The sequence below is a fragment of the Patella vulgata genome, chromosome 6 (assembly GCF_932274485.2).
Source record: "Patella vulgata chromosome 6, xgPatVulg1.2, whole genome shotgun sequence".
Lineage (NCBI taxonomy): Eukaryota > Metazoa > Mollusca > Gastropoda > Patellidae > Patella > Patella vulgata.
The window spans coordinates 47,295,245-47,313,305 of NC_065884.2; the positions used below are offsets into that span (position 1 = coordinate 47,295,245).

The window sequence follows — 18,061 nt, forward strand, 5'->3', positions numbered from 1 at the left end:
TACTAAAAATACACCTATATTCTATAATTCTACACAATATACTATAAATACACTTTACCTATATTCTATAATTCTACCCAATTTACTATAATTCTAATACACATATATCTATAATTTATGGATTACTTTACTTTCTTAATGTGTTCAAAGGTATTTCATCTAAAAAAAGACAGTGGAAATAAAAAATCTTTTTGGCTACCCAAGAAGCCTTAACCTTAAAGCAGTAGACCCTATTTTTTATAGATTTAATTAATTACCCTATTACTGTATGCTAAATAGTCTGAAACCTTTACACACATTCCCTCCAGATTTTTTGGACCTTCAAATTGCAGGAATGTGGGTTGGTGTAAAAACCCTTCCTGTCCTACATTCCTTCTGGGCTTCAGGCCAGGGAAATTGCAGGGTTAGGGCAAATGATTCAATCATCCAGTATCGAAATCACCTCGAAAGCAGAAATAATCTTACACTTAAAAGGGTGCCCTTTATATAATCAACAGCACACCACTTATCAATGTCACCTATTATAGGAATAAATGGGAATTCAATTAACATTATATAAAATAGTAGCTAGTCAACCAACCACTCCTACAAGCCTAGGATTATTTCTGTTGCAAATTTCTATCAGTAGATCTTTTTCACAATTGGTCGATGAAATAGCGTGCAATGTCCAGATTAAACAAGGGTATGTTCTTTACATAATCTCACAGAAATAGCATGATCTGTGTGGTGTGGATTATTCAAGGAGCACTTTCTAATTGTGAGTTTAAAAAACACACAACCACGATTATCCTAGCAAGTTTATAGTAATTTATAATGTAGTGGTCAAAGACGTTAGCTATTACAATGGGATTCTTCTGTTTTTATATTTCTTATTTTCTCAGATTACTAAATTTTAAATGTTACATCAGTAATTTACTCGCCTTCCGCCATTATCCTATTCCCGTGGCAATCGCTCACCTGTGGTAACCTTTTACCTACATAACAAAGGTGTATCTATTAATGTGCAATACATATTGCCACCAGGTGTCTCTCAATTAATGTTTCATACATTATCTCCACCTCCAAGAAATGACTACCATCATGCATGGCATCTGAGAAAGGCCAACCAACGAAACTTATCTGTACCAAAATAACATGCTTTGATTCAAATGCACAATCATTCACCTAATTGTCAATTCTATATACTACCATGACAACTTTTCTTAAACGCAATTATCAGTGTGTTGCCCGACTCTTTGCATTATACTTGAGTAAGTCATCCCACTTTGGGTGCCCGTTACAGAGACCTTAGAACTTTTGGGAAATACAGTACAGATGTCAAAAAAATATTGTGCTATAATAATTACTGGAGCTAAAGCAATCAGATCTGAATGAATGCTAAAAATCTTATCACTTGAAGATACTACAATGTGTTTGTATTTACACAAGAATTTGTATGCTACAGATAAAGTATGCAGCAAACATCCATGAAAATATGGATCAAATACGAAAAATAAACAATTGAACTTTGCAGTTAGGGCTTCTGTTTGAAAATGGGAGCAGTCTTATCTGATAACAATGGTTCAGGTGACTGATCTGCAGCTAAAAGAAATTGTGCACCAATAAAATGATGTTACTGTCTTTATACAATTCAAATGTAACCTTCCAATGAAACCTTTTATAACATACACACTATGACCTTAAAATATCTGTAACCCTTTACATAAAGTATTTCCTTGGTACCATTAATGAGCCTAATCATAAATACCTTTCAGAATTTCAACTGCAAATGACATAGATAGCCTATAACAGCTGTATATAATTAAGGAAGATTAAAGAGTTATACATGCAAAAATCCTCAATTTCCAAAGAGCACATCATCGAAACCAGATATTAAAATTCAGTAATACTCCACAATGAAAAGAGTCGATTACAGATTCTAGTTAACAATTTAAAAATTCAATCAAAAGTTTGTCTTGATATAAAGGAGTTTATAAATGATTGGTAACATGGATTTCAATAACGATGTATAATTTTTGCAAGTACAGCTTCTGTCACACAATTAACCCTAATAGCTGATATGATCTCGATTCTCCTATAAAAACAGTTATTAAAGAAATGTTATGAAACAAATGTTAAAAATCTATGAAATGAATGTTAAAGATGTCTTAAACATATTATCCACCATAAAAAGGTTTAGACATTAATTCCCAGTAAAACAGTAAGAGATAAGCTAGAGATAGGTTTTAGCACTACATATCTGATTATCTTTTATTTTTGCATAATCTTTGCAAAAAAAGTAAATTTTTGTGTGAAAAGTTACTACATATATATTGCTATTGTTAGACCCATCAGTTTTCCATGCACTCTCTATCCTTTCTGGGTGCATCCACACTCTCCGAAATTCTGGTATCTGCCTAATCAATTTCAAAATTATAGTCAAAGAAATGAAAATGTTAATATTACTCGACTATTAAATATTAACTAACAAGCATTATTCAAAAGATTCAACAGGAGCACTGTCGTTATATTCGCACCACCCCCACCAAACAGGAAAAAAAATCCCACTAACATTTGAGACATTATTCAAAATTGATATACCTGATTTAATCTCCCAAATATTATAACACTAATTTCAAAATATATAACTTTTTATAATGCACATTGGATTATATCTTTGACTATAAAACTGCCAATAAATATCAGTATTTCTACAACAATTTAGCAAATGAATTACTAAATGAAGCAAGTTATAGATGGTGCACAAATAATAATTGCCTACCTGTTAAGATTATCAATCAAATTAGATGTTTTCGCAGGACACTTGGCAATGAAACACCAATATGGAATTATTCCTAATAATAACTAAATATTATTAATGTTATTTTTTTTAGAGTCCTTTGAAAAAATGATCGAATGTTATCTCAAGTGATGCTTGGGTCCCAAACAAGATGGTAGAATGGTAGAAAGAAAGTGAGGTATTGGCAATGTTGTGAGCCTACTGGCTAAAGGTGTGCATGGTGCCAAAATGTAAATATAGTGGAGTCCATGGAAACCAGTCTCTTCAACATAAAGCTGAGCTGACTGATAAACAAGGCTGTCAGATGTAACAAGCATCTATCTAAATAGATATACATTACTTGTTGTTACCTACCCTCATCTCAAGTATATAGAAATAATTCTCATAGAAGTCGACTGCTTTCTATAAGTTTTAATCTTTCTTAGCTTTATGAAAAATATTCTATAATTAATCTTTTGTGTTATTCTAAAATATGTTAATATTCCTCTCCTCAAATTAATACCTGTATCCTTAATCTGTCTTTATCCCCTCCCTTTTAATCTATATTAATCTCCTTATTTATTTCTCTTAATCCTTTGTGGTTTTTAATTAGTTTAATTTGAAATATTTTTGTCTGGGGATAACCAAGTTTGAAACATGCAATTACATGTAGCCTACATTCATCTTTTATGCTGAAAGATAATGTTTCATTGTCAAAAATAGATTGGTTTAAGTATATATGTTCATAACACATTATAGTTTTTGCAAATTCCTACTTCTGATAGTGCTGGTCTACTTGAATTGCAATAGCAGATCTGTATGCAAGATTCCACCCCCTTCTTTTTCTTTTACAAATATACAGTCCTTAATGATATTCATCCCTTAACTTTACCCAAATCAGGAATATTAACTTGGTGTGTATAATTTGAATGAATAATGACCCAAGCTCCCCAACCTCTAGTAATAACCTGAGCTTGCAAAGGCCCACTCCCCCTTTTAAGTCAATAAAAACCAGGGCTATCTAAGGCCCACTTACCCCTTTAAAGTCAATAATAAACCAAGCTAACAAAGCCCCCCCCCCCCTCCTCTTAAAAGTCAATAATAAATCAAGCTATCAAAGGCTCACTTCCCCCTTTAAAGTCAATAATAACCTGAGCTTGCAAAGACCCACTCCCCTGTTAAAGTCAATAATAAACCAAGCTATCAAAGCCCCCTCCCCACCCACCCCCTTAAAATCAATAATAAACCTAGGTATCAAAGCTATCCCCCCCCTCCAACATTAAAGTCAACAATAAATCAAAGGCCCCCTCCCCCTTTGAAGTCAATAACAAACCAAGCTATAAAAGGCCCCCCTCCCTTTTTAAAGTTAATAACAAACCAAGCTATCAAAGCTCCCCACCCCCACCCTTAAAGTCAATAATGAACCAAGCTATCAAAGCCCCCCCCCCCCCAACCTTTAAAGTTAATAATAAATCAAAGCCCCCTCCACTTTAAAGTCATTAATAAACCAAGCTATCAAAGCCCCCACCTCCTAAAGTCAATAATAAACCAAGCTATCAAATGCCCATGTGATGCAAAACACTGAATTTTGCTTGGATAGACTACCAACATGATATACCCTGTGCTCTAACCACATCCGAAATTGGCTCTCAGAATGGCTGGATCCAAAGCTTTCATTATTTAAAATGTGATTACTTGTGTAAATTTGTATATAAGATTAGCTTTAGAGTATGCATTCTATTACAATATACTGTGAAATATGATGATGGGAAGACTCCATAAATTTATGGGAAAAATTGAATTTGGTAACAGATATTTAACCAGTAATAAACTTTTTAATTTTGTTAATTGATCACATTGAATCTGTTAATTCCATTTTACCATAAGCATATACTGAAAGCTTTCAACAATAACACCCATCCTACACATATCTCCAACCAGATTCAAATACCTTAATAATTCTCACCTTTACACAGATAACAGATTACCATGTGCTATTAGCATGGTCATGTCTGCTGCTGAGAGATACACACAGCAGCCTACCTTTCTTGCCTATCGCATATCATACCTCCATACATGGCTAGCACCAAATTTACTCTATCCCTGTAGAGGCATCTTTTGTTACTATAGCAACACATATAGGTAATGTTATAATGGTGGTTTGGGGTATCTACATTCGTCAGGAAAACCCATTATTTCTGACAATCGTGGGAAAGGTGTGATTGAATTTCACTTTTTTCACAAGTTATTTCAATTTCTTCATTTGTTCAGAAGTATGTTTCGAAATAGAATAACAACTTTTTAACTAGAACTTGATAAATAAATATATGTAATCCTATTCAGGTATACAAATTGTTTCAGCATTATATATATTAATTTCATAATACACTTTGAGATTTTGTTTCTGTAACTTTCAATTGAAAATGTTTGCAGCTGATTTCATAAACACTTTTTTCATTAGCAATTATTTTTATGGTATGTTATAAGCATAAAAAGTATCTTTTGAATTTTGTCTGCACAGAAATAGATTTTCAAAATTTTAATTTAACTCATACAATTTTCACAAAATAAATCAAAGCAAATATAATTTAATCAAAGCAAATTTTGTTTTCAAAATTGAAATTTTTTGATAGCGATGGTTTATAAGTTTGCAAGTTTCAAAATTCATTTCACAGTACATCTATAGTAAGTTGAAACATAGATTGGCAGGCAATGAAACAAAAATATATGTCTACTAATGTTAATAAAACTTTAAATTATCTAGAGTAATTCAATGATTTCTTCCTTAAATACCTCACAAATTTATGTTTAATGTTACCTTATGTTTAACATTAGTTACATCATTTGACACCTAATATCAGAATTAAGAAAATATAAACTATAGGAATAATTGTTTACATTTGTATAGAAGTCAGTGTTTACATGGTCAGTTCTGTTACCAGGAACACCAAAGAAATCCAAGATAACCTTTGATCAAGGATCAAGGTAAAATACAGACTTTTTAGTTTTTCAAAAAAAGGTAGACTCCACAGAGTGTGGTCTATTTGTCTGAAAACCATGAAGAGATAAGGTTCAATATTTCAGTCCCAGAGACATGGCCCAGGTTGATAATTTCAAAAGTACAAAACTGTTCCAGCCTATTCTCTGAAAGAAGTATAACTATTTTTTTGTTACTGGGTGGGCTATTTCATATGATTGCAAAAACAGGGAAATCAGAACTGAACAGAGGAAAATAAAACATTTATAAAAGTTCTGAACCAAATCCATTTGTCCTTGAACAAGTTACGTTATTGAATCTACCCAGCTGTGGCAGTGGCAGCAAATTGCAACATATTTGAATGTATTATGGGTATTATGCAGTTGAAAACATTAACCCTGAAAGATTTAGGAATTAAGCCTACTTCTGGGCAAATCACTAAGCAGTCTATAAACGGTTGAATAAGTTTAATTAGATTTCATCTATTTTCTTTAGTAATTTCGGGTTTGATTGATATAAGTTAGTTATCAACTTTAAAATTATGGTACATTACCTCAATAAACTGTATTCCAGATACAACATTGAAATGAAATGGGGTTTAACATCCTATTTTCTGCACCAACCAGGCTTATGAAGTCGGCCATATGCCACACAGTGTGCAGTAAGAGAAACTTTGCCCAGACAGCAGCGCTATGGCTTACTCTTGTATTGAATTCCAACTGTCAAGGGTTCTATTATGATCCGTTTTTTCATCCTATCCAAACAAATAGTCATTGGTCCTTGCCAGGCCCTACATCCTGTACCACAAGTGGAAACAACACCGAAAAATCATTGATCAGTGCCGGGAGCCAACCCAAGCCTTATTCACTGACCCACAGCAACACCTCCCCAAAAATTGGATAAAAAATGTATAAGGACAACACAAACCAAAAATCCAAGTGTCACCCAATTATTTGTATTCTATTCTAAAAATGTACATGCCATGATGGTTTACTCATTATTTTCTATTGCTTAAAGTAGGTTCCATTATGTAGGTATTCTCTTATTTTTTTTGACCAGGTAATGACGATACCAATTACATATGCAATAAATCAGTAATATGATTTATGATGTATTGATGTTGGTAGTACATCATAGACAAATTACCAGATGCTTGGTCTCATCATCTCATTATTCAATTAACTCAGACATTGATTAAGATAACAGCCACCTGTTTGCTCTTGTATATAGGTAAACCTACATCTTATATCTGAAGTCAATATGACTGGTATTAATTAATAGTTTGGGTTTCACATTTTTTCTCACCTTTAGCTAGCAAATGTACATGTATATTATTCAAGCAAACACAACTCAAAATAAAAAGAAAACACAAGAAAAACTGACCAAAATGTGTTTTTGTGGGGTTTGGGCCTAGATCTATATACAGAAACCTTTTCCGGAACCAATCCTCTTCCAAGGCTGATCCATGGATCATGTGTAGAACATGCAGCATATAAAAATACGACCATTCTGTACTAATATACAATCCATTTTACACATATTGTTTGTGCACTTTTAGGATAAGAAATGAAATGGGGTTTAACATCCTACTTTTTGGGATAAGAGTGCCTTGTTAAAGTGGATTTATCCATCTTCAACCATGTAGGAATGTGCACTATGGGTGTCTTACGATTGAAATATAACAGCAATATATGCAATTGTATTACGAATGAATTTAAAACTACTAAACTTCTGCCACTTGAAGATACCTGCGAATGAATTTAGAAAGGACCACGACACCCACAATAATAGTGTCATACCTAGGGGGAGAGCCAGGAAAGTGACTGCTTACCCTAAGAATAATTTTCAAAAGTGGCACCTTTTCAACAATTTTTGCATTAATAGTCAAACCTATTTTTTTAATTTTTTTTTAATGGCAAGGCCTTATTTGGAAGAACTTTCGGGACTGATTACGTTAATCAACCAACCATCTTGTGTATTGATTTCAAAAACAAAATAAAAATGTATAATCAATTTTAAAATATTCAGTACAGGTCATGGTGTCTATTTTTGTGTTTTCCTTTAGAACCTACGCTCCTACCCACAATAAGGGTGTGTGATGTACAATAAACCTAAAATAACCCAGGTGTGCACCCTTCTGCGCACCCTGCTCTTGACAAACCATGGTTTCTAAAACCCGATGATGAAAATTCTACGCCAAGGAATCTAAATATATTCGAAAGTCATGCCTGAAAGGCTTCCAATTTAAACAGAAAGGTACATGAATCCTCTCTAGCTAGCTACCATTCCTATTTTCAGTTAGACTAAGTAATAATGGGTGAGGAGGGGGAATAACAGAAGCTAAATAACGAAAATTAAGTAAAATGTTATCCTACCTTATGGATGCTAAATTTATTTTCTTGAGGAGGTAAGGAATGCCATCTTCTAATGGAAGATTTTGGGGCTTCTGATTGGTTGCTGCCCACTTGGAACTGCATGCGTAATTGACTAACAGATGGTTTACTGGGTTTATCACTAGGGTAAATAGTTGTGGGTGGTGGTTCTTGTATGATGGTCTGACTATATGGTGATGGGGAGGATGAAAAAAGGGAATTGGTGGATGCTAAAAATAAAAATAAAAATCTTTAGATCAGTAGCTGAATTAGTCTCACGGGATAACTATTAACCAAACAGATTTAATTTAGAAACTAGGGGCTGTGTTCACTATACTACACTATTTATCTATTATCAGCTTTCGAGAATAAAATATCATACAAGTACGCTATTGGACAAGGGAAGGAGGAGAGGACACATTATCTGGTCATTTCCATATCTTCGGGTAGTAGTGATAATCAGAAATTTTACAAGCAAAAGTACTATTTCCAATTACACATTCATCATATGCCAACGTGAAAAGGATAGCACAAAGAAGCATTTTGCCACTGCACTACCATTCATAATACATGTATTATTGCATCTCAGTTGCCTACGTAAGTGCTTATCTTTTCATGTACGCCAAATTTAATACAAGACTTCAGATATAAGACACACCCCGGTATTCTTTTATTATCTTTGAGGGGTTTTAAGGAGCTGGGTTGAGGGGTAAATTAGGCTTCAATATATTATACCTACCTTCTACAATAAGTTGGCATGTACAGGATGTCTCGCCGCCTGGACTAGTAGCAACACATTCGTAACTGCCCGAATCCTGTTCACAGACCCCACTAATCTCTAGAGCAGCTACATTGTTACTATTATATGACTGGACGAAATCCTTGGTCTGTCCAATCACCATGCCATTTTTGCGCCATGTGATGGTGGGTTTTGGGGTACCAAATATACCACACTGTAATTTAACTCTGTCCCCAGCTCTACCTGTTTTGTTAGACAATGGCTGAGTTATAGTTGGTGGTGATTGTGATGCTGGAATAAGAAAATCATATTAATAAATCACTGTTTGTCTTGTCAAAACAATAGTTTGGTTATCTTTTGGCTAACACATTTTTTCTTCATCTTTTGAATGGGAGGTGGAGAATTTTACCTGGATAGTGGCATTATCTCCATAAAGATTATATGTATTAACTTTGAATGGGAGAATTGTCACAGCACATATATATTGCATGCACATTGGTATTTAGTTTCTCTTTCTACCGATTAATAGACAAGGTTTGTTGTAAAGAATAGAAAATTTTATCACAGCACAGATATATTGCATGCATTGAGCTTAAACCACAGTTTTTCTTATCTAAAATCATTTTACTTATATTTAATCTAATTATGTAATTAGTTTTAGATCGACATTTATGAAAAATGTAAGAATTATTGAGAATCAATAACAAGAAAATGCATTATTGGTTCAAATATTAAATGGTTAATTATCCATAACGCTACATTATATCTTTGTCATAAGATATATATCCTGAAAGAAATCAGGAGTTCTATACACTTGGGATTTAAAATTGGCTCTGTGGAGTTATCTCCCTTCATGCTTATAGACTCCAGACAAGAATATATGAACCAGATGTCTTTGACTACTACTAGCTTTTCTGTGCAAGCAATAAATATTACAAGCGGCCATGTGCTACTCATTTCCACAACTAAATAAAACAAAAGTAAAGCTAAATATTTCTTCCCGTCTGCTTTTGATTTCTGTACATCTCTAGAATATCCTCATATCGATAGATATATTACTAATTTCAGGGTCATTAATAACTTGAAAGGTTCTTTACGTAGTTATATTGCTTTTTTGACCCATTTAAAATACAAACATAAAAACTTCAGTGTTGGTTCTTTTTGAAATTTGATAGCAAACTTGTAAGAAAGCTACTGTGTTAGTGAGAAGTATAGATAAGATGTTGGGAGAGCTTGAAATAACTACATAAACAACGCAGTTTCTCATAAGAAAATAATATGGTACAAAAAAAAACAGATTTCAAAATCAAGAATAGAGAACAATTTTTCATAGAAAGTTTATATATAAAAGAAAGAATGTATTTATATTAAACCTGCATATTAAAAATAAAGCATTTTCTTATTCTTATCAATTCTTAATTTAATAAATTGGAGGTATGTTAGAATTGAGATTGTGGCAATTAATTCAGATTAAATTTCATGCTATATACTATCTATTAGTATTATCTATTCTATATCTTTCTTATCAAAGTACTGATGTTAAGACAGCAGGTATCAATACAAATGCATGCCTACCTTGAATTGTTATTATGGAGTCCATAGACACTCTTCCAGCCGAATTTTCAGCCACAATTTCATATCTGCCTGCATCTTTAATGGTGATGACAGGTATCTCCAATCTAGCCAGACGACCATCATAAGATTCACAATAATCAGTGTAATCAGGTAAACTGCTATCATTCCTCATCCACATGACTTTTGGTTCTGGTGTTCCAATGACATCACACTCTAGCACCAGACGGCTTCCATCCTGCACTGACTTGTTGGTCAATCTAGTTAGGAACATAGGCACAACACTGGTTTCGGAGGAGCATGCTGGAAGTTCATTAGTTCAAGAATATTTAGTATAGTGAAGATGGGAATCATATGGTTGGCATCATACATTTAATATCAGACATGATAATATCATTAATATATGTACTATCTTTTTATTTACGTGTTTATAGGCATGTTTATCTTTTATCTACATGTTTGGCCACAGCTCTATCCGGCTGCAAAACCTACAATTACCTAATTCAAGGTTAAGTACTTAGCTGATTAGCTAAATATTTTCACAATGATTGAATTAAAATGCTTTTATTTAACTCATGAAGAAATTTATTTAAGAAGAAATTTATGAATTCCAGATGTTATGACCTGTATCTTGGATACCCTGTTAGATGTAAAGTAATCTCTAGAATAGTCTAGTTGAACTATTTACAGATCCATCAATCATATTATTCCTGTAATCTTTTTTGCCATTACACAAGATTCTCAGTAAGGCTTGTGTGAAATGGAATCCAAGGAAGGGCAGTCTGTACCTTAGGCAATCAACACATGGTTAAACTGTTTTAGCTAATAGCTTTACACACACTGTTTTTATTTAGTAAATTAATATCAAATAATATGTTAGCATGGAATGTTATGTGGATATTTGTATGCTGCCTCTTATGGGGTGTTTAGATACAATAAATCTATATATTTATCTATCTATCTATCTATCTATAACATTGTTGGTTTATGATTATATAAGAACAGATCCAGAATTTTTGAATGTGGAGAGGAGACTCAAATAGCTGCCGTTTTCTGTACTTTCTTTGGACCTTAAATGGCAATTACCCTTTCTAATTGCCAAATTTTAATATTTACTTATATATTTTTGGTTAGTTATTTCCATCTTTATCAAATATGGATAGAAAAGAACATAATATTATCATTCCAATAAAAGGTTGACAAAACTGTTTTGGTTAGTTATTTCCATCTTTATCAAATATGGATAGAAAAGAACATAATATTATCATTCCAATAAAAGGTTGACAAAACTGTTTTGATGAAATACAGTAATTCCAAAACAGTTCAATTGCATCAGATTTAAATACAAAAGTCACCCAAAAATTGTAACCTATGTAACCAGTCAAACAATAACAAATACAGTAATTCCAAAAGAGTTCAATTGGATCAGATTTAAATACAAAAGTCCCCCAAAAATTGTAACATATGTTACCAGTCATCAAACAATAACAAAACTTTTCAATTATTTTTCCTCAAAATGAATTTTGGTTTCAGGTGTCAAGAAATTATCCTGCTACCTCCTAACACAGTGATTCTCAACCAGTGTGTCCAAGATCTTCTTAAGTGGGCCCCAAAATTTTGAAAGCACACTAAAAAATATTTCACCAAAGAAGCTAGCTATTTGACAGATAAAAATTCGAAACACTTCAATAGAGTTCATAGCTGTGTTTTTCTTTATTTAATTTGAGTCATTCTATGTGTCTATGACTAGTCTGTGTCTACAGTTGTATGCCTTCTATGACTTGTCATGTTTTGGGGGTTTTTTTGCAAAAATATTTTTCATATATATTTAGCCAGGTGTGCCGATATTTTTTCATGCGTTCAAAGGTGTGCCATTGGCAAAAAAAAGTTGAGAACCACTGTCCTAACATAATCCAAATTTAAACTATTTTTGTTTTATCCTCTGACCTTCCCCATAGAACTTCATACAATTCATATAACTGAAGTATTAATATTAATAATGTCATGAAGGGATTTCCAATTTTTGTACAAAAGCGTCATGTATCTATCAGTCTTTCTTAGTTTCTTAATTTATTTTCTAAACACACAACAAATTTCTTAACTTTTCACAGATTTCTTTTAAAACACAAAAACAATACTTAACATTATAAATTAAGTAGCTGGAACCCTTTTCGGGCTTCAATATTTGCTCACAGATGATGTGTCAGGGGGGATAACTCCAGCTAGCAACCACAAGTGAATAAGATTATTTACCTGTTACACGTAACTTGCACGAAGTTTTCTTTTCACCTAGATCATTCTTGGCTACACAAATATACGTTCCAACATCATCTAAAAAGACCTCACCAATTTCTAACTTTGCAAATTCTCCATCAAAAGTCTGCTTGAAATCTGGTGAATTTTTCTGAATAACTCCATCTTTATACCAACTGACAGTTTCTGCCTCTAAAACACGGCAAACCAGGGTTGTAGAATGACCTTCTGGCACCTTAGTATCATGCAAAAATTCCATAAACACTGGAGCATGCTTAGGTTTTTCTGGAAAAAAATCCAATAAAAAAGTACATGCAAAAGTTCATGTTTCTATTAGCTATAAAGAGAGCCAGTTTTAACACCCAAAAAACATTAAAAATGGGTAAAAAAATGAGAATTTAGATTTGTTTTGCAAAGCTGACAGCCAAATATAAGACTAAAATTAGTAAACAAACTGATTGTTATATACACTCCAATCAAAATAAGACACCAGTTCAACAATTTAGTTATATTGAACCACTTTAATGAATAAGTGAAAGTGATACAGAAGAGGTTATAATAGGTCATACTTGTGTATATAAAGACTGATGTGGATTTACTGATAAACAAAAAATCATGCATACAATGACAGAACATAAGGTATACAAAAAACCATTAAATCACTGGCAAAAGGATGCAATTAACATATTTCTTACTTGCATTAATTTGCAATGTAAAGTTTTGAAAGCATACATTTGATAATGTTTATAAGATTCAATGAAATTGAGTCTATCAATATAAAAGAAATCACAAGTATAAATATGTGAAATAAAATTATACTTACTTTTGACTGTGAACTGACATTTTGTTTCTGCTTCTCCAAGATCATTTTTAACAAAACAAGAGATAACACCGTTACAACTCAGTGGAGTATCTGTAATATTTAACGAAGCTTTTCCACTTTCTACATCAAATAAAATCATAAAATTTGTAGAGGATGGGATTGGCTCTTTTTCTTGATACCATGTGATTTCTGGCGTGGGTGAACCAATCAAAACACATTCTAAGGTGACATTACTGCCCTCTGTTACTTCAAGATCTTTTAATGGCATCACAATTGACGGACAACCTAAAATATAATGTCGGAAAAATATAATCTGATTCTGATAAACTTTCACCGTCAGCTTCCACAATACTGATATCGCAGATAAATAAAGAGAGAGAGATAGTTTGGGACTAACATATGGTTCAATTTTATTTCAATAATTCGCTTGCACATAGGGGTCTTTAGCAGTGGGAGTGCAGACAAATACGTTTTTGAGCAATACATCTTGCTTTATAATCATGCTAGATAAAAAATATATTGGTGATAAAACAGAATTACGTGATTGTGAAGTAGTCTAAAGATTCTGTTGTTAACACCTCATGATGAGCTATATATTGTGAGAGGATGAACCTTTGTACATTTATTCAATGATAAATCTTGTCAACACCACTTTAAAACCCTGTTTTGTCATTTCCACAGGTTTCAATGATTCAAATATCCTGATAAATTGTTCAAAACATTTAAATCAAATATATTATCAGTTTCTTTTATTTTGATGAAATATTATACATCAGTTTGTTAATGTAATGTGTTAAATAATGATAAATGCACTCAATTGGTCATTGAAATACTGTCCAATGATAAATGCACTCAATTGGTCATTAAAATACTGTGCAATGTAAAATGTTAAATAAAGATAAATGCACTCAAATGGCCATTAAGATACTGTGTAATGTAATGTATTAATTAATGATAAATGCACTCAATTGATCATTAAAATACTGTCCAAATGTTAAAGTGTTTGAATATACAATGTTAAAGTCAATACAGAATTAACCCATCGTCTATTAGAATCAAAAATTGTTTAGAAACACATCTAAGCATGAAAATGAAATCCTACAACGTGTCAATGAATGACGTATGCTCATTGGAACTGAACAAATTGAACAGTCCCCATAATGGCTATCATTTGAGCTACTGATAAATAAACTGAAAGATTTTTTAACACAATTTCCACCTGAAATAAAGATTATACATTATTGAATTCAAAATTATCTATGTAAAATAATACCAACCTATTTTTATATTGGTACGTCATCAGTCTCTAGGTACTTAAAATAAACACATGAATTATTCTGATTTTACTTTCACATAAATGTATTCTATTTAACTGAATTTATCAGAAAGGCAATAACTCACCAGAAGGTCTTTCAATTTTCCCATCCAAGATGTCTTCTTTATCTTCTTCTTCTGAACCAGAAACACTACCATATCCACTGCTGGCTTTAGATACATTTAACTTATTCAATACCAAGATGGCATGGGATTTCTTAGTATCTCCTATCATAGGAACTGTATCTGGTGCTCGCTTACTAACCAACTTATGTGAGGTAGTTCTATCCCCCCAAGAAAGTCCACTGGTGACCGACTGATTTGATTTTTCATCAGTAACATCCTGTTGAATAATTTCACCTCCTTCCCTATCCTTTACTCTCTTAGTAACTAGAGCACTACGCTCAAAATAATTAGATCCACGAGAGGTGATACGTTTCTTGGTATGGATTTCGTCCCTTTCTGTGAATTGTGACCCTCCTGGGGAGGAGAATTTGGTTTCCACCACTGTGTCTCTTACTTCTGCATTTGTTTCATCAGGGGTCTGATACTTTCTGGTTGTTATGGTAACAATTCTGTTTTTATTGTTACTTTGTGTGGTTTGTTGTACTTTGATGGTACCATCTTCTTCCCTTTGAACATCTATTTTACAGTTTGTTGGTGAGGTGGGACGAAGATTTAAACTTTTACTCCTGATTAAGGAGCGTTTTTGAATGAATGATTTAGGCTGTAAATCTGAAACCAATGGTGAGATCTGACCAGTTTCTTCACAGCCGTCTGCTTCATCTTCAACACTATCTGTTGGTAATTGTAACCCTGGTGATCTTTTCTGGATGAGAATGTCTGAAAAGAAACATTAAAATTACTTTTATTTTTATATAAAGCTTACCAGATTTCTAAGCCTGTCTTAAAAAGTAAAGCCTTTTGTTTTCATCCAATCTGATTAAAATACAGATTTAAATTTTATTTGTTTTTTTTTTATACTTTCAATGGCCTACGCTACATGAAGATCTGACCAGTTGTTTTGGGAGGTCGTGTCAGAGGTCATATGAGCTACTTTTGACCCTATGACGGCAGACATTTGATTAACCAATCAGCATTGATGTTTCTATTAGATTACCCACAGTTCCCTGCACCACATGCCAAAAGCTCGCCTTAACAGACCGTTTCATTGGCTAAATCCTCACATCATCCAGAACACATCAATCATAACAACTCTTCCAGATCCTAGTGTAGCAAAGACAAGTAAAACGAAATTTTAAACCATAAAAAACGAAACGAAATAGGATCTGTGTTTTAATCAGATTGGTTTTCATCCAGCCACTAAAAACCAATGACCCATTTCCAGATCATACTTAATTTACAAACATCTTTCATTTTCATGATATATGTCATGGGGCCTTATTCATGAAATATTAATATCTCTTTAAATAAACTAGTCCAAAACCATTGTTTGGAAGGCATAAGGAAAAACAACTTCTTGGAATATCAATGGGGCTAGTTAGAAGATTCATACTCTGATCACAGTAGGTCGGCAAGGTAGGTCGCTACTCCCTGTAAGGTTTTCACAACAACCTTCGCCTACCTCAATCAGCTGCTGTATGTTAAACATTATACATCGGAAATAAAATATTATAATAGTTTGCTGTTTGTACAAAGTTTCAAAGAGATTTCTTGAACGGATAATGAAATATGCTCTGGAAAAGAAATTGTGACGGAAGGACGGTCATCAGAAAATAAAATAATAGGTTGATGAATGTAAAGGTGTTGTAAAGGTATCTTGAACAGTTTCTGAGATATGCTCTAGAATAATAATTATATACCAAAAACTAATTCAAATGTGTAGTAAAAATTCCATGGAAACATAAAAATTATTAAATCCGACAAATTTCTAATTAGCAAAAGGCACAACTACTGTAATAGGATGATGTGTGTGCAAAGTTTCAAAAAGATATTTTGAACGGTTTATGAGAAATGCCCCCATTTCAATATCCCTCCCTAACTTCATTCGGCACAGGATAATAACACCTTTAACAATGGTGATGATAAAATGCTGATTTTAAGAGGTTTAAGTTTTTGTAAATACTGGACAAGGGGAAAGCAAGAGTATGTCATCTATTAAATTAAATAACTTACCTTTATCTTCTTCGATTGTTTCTAAACCGGGTCCGTTTAATTCTGTATTATTATTTTCTTCCGTCTGTAAATACACAACCATGGCCATTTTCAAAATTTTATATATAAACAACACAAATACTAATCTTAGTTGACAATTTGAATTCTGTTCAGAAATCGTTCACTCTTGATAATTTTTAGTTTCTAGCAACCAGGCATATTTTTGATAATGTAGGTTAGTAGCTTGGACATAATCTCTCTGATTTATTGTTTTATCATGTTTACGATTCTTCTAATAATCAAATCAAGTTACTTTAACACTACCACGAGAAATCATGTCAAAGAGTTACGAGATACTGAGTGTTTGGTCAATAATAAGCCATGGCCTACTATAAACGTGCTCAGTAGGTGGTGTCAAAATAAATTGGAGCAGATTTACAGTTTATTGTTTCGGATAAAAGAAATGTTTACATGGTGTATTTAGCTTTATATGTTTTTATTATCTCCTATCATTAATACTAAGATGGCAGATAATAATAATAATAATAATGCTCAAATACCTTTGTAACTTGCAACACACACAAATGTATGCAGCATTTGGCTAATGAAAGATTATAGTTTATAAGGTCAATTTTACATAATTTTTATTTACAACAGGTACTTAAGGTGTCTCTTTGCCCTAATACAAATAAGGTGGGGATAGTTTTTGTTTCTTCTCATGTACATGCTTACAATACAAATTTGGTCCTACAGGACATATATTACTAGGTGTCACTTTGCCTCAATACTAAGAAAATCATCTGATCCTACATACAGCACATAAAAGGTGCTACTTTGCCCTATTGTAATACTTAAGTACATGCTCACAATACAAATTTGGTCCTCTAGCTTACACAGAATTCAATACGCATATCGTCAACCAAATGATTTAAACCAGCAGTCAGTTGCAACCTATCTAGAAATTTGACAAGACATTAATAAGTGTTATTAATTTTTGGCTGACCCACTCCAAAAAGCAATAAATTGTTGCGTATCAATAAAATTAAGCACATTCAAATTTTTCTTTCAAAATCTGAAGTGAACAAAGACTATATAGCTATACAAGTGAGTCTTCCCCTTTAAGTTTTTAACTCTAAAA

General features: G+C 32.8%; 1 protein-coding gene across 5 annotated transcripts in view; it reads right to left on the reverse strand.

Annotated features, from left to right (window-relative positions):
* Positions 1-18,061, reverse strand: part of LOC126825078 (titin homolog) — a 105,880-nt gene that overhangs the window by 27,102 nt on the left and 60,717 nt on the right. For 4 of the 5 annotated variants that reach the window (XM_050554528.2, XM_050554530.2, XM_050554529.2 and 1 more), the window contains 7 exons: positions 16,945-17,008; positions 14,896-15,651; positions 13,495-13,779; positions 12,672-12,956; positions 10,422-10,721; positions 8,847-9,137; positions 8,111-8,337 (listed from right to left, as the gene is read on the reverse strand). In XM_050554528.2, the coding sequence (XP_050410485.1) occupies positions 8,111-8,337; positions 8,847-9,137; positions 10,422-10,721; positions 12,672-12,956; positions 13,495-13,779; positions 14,896-15,651; positions 16,945-17,008 (2,208 nt within the window). The remainder of the gene's footprint in view (positions 1-8,110; positions 8,338-8,846; positions 9,138-10,421; positions 10,722-12,671; positions 12,957-13,494; positions 13,780-14,895; positions 15,652-16,944; positions 17,009-18,061) is intronic. The other variant, XM_050554531.2, reaches the window with a different exon arrangement.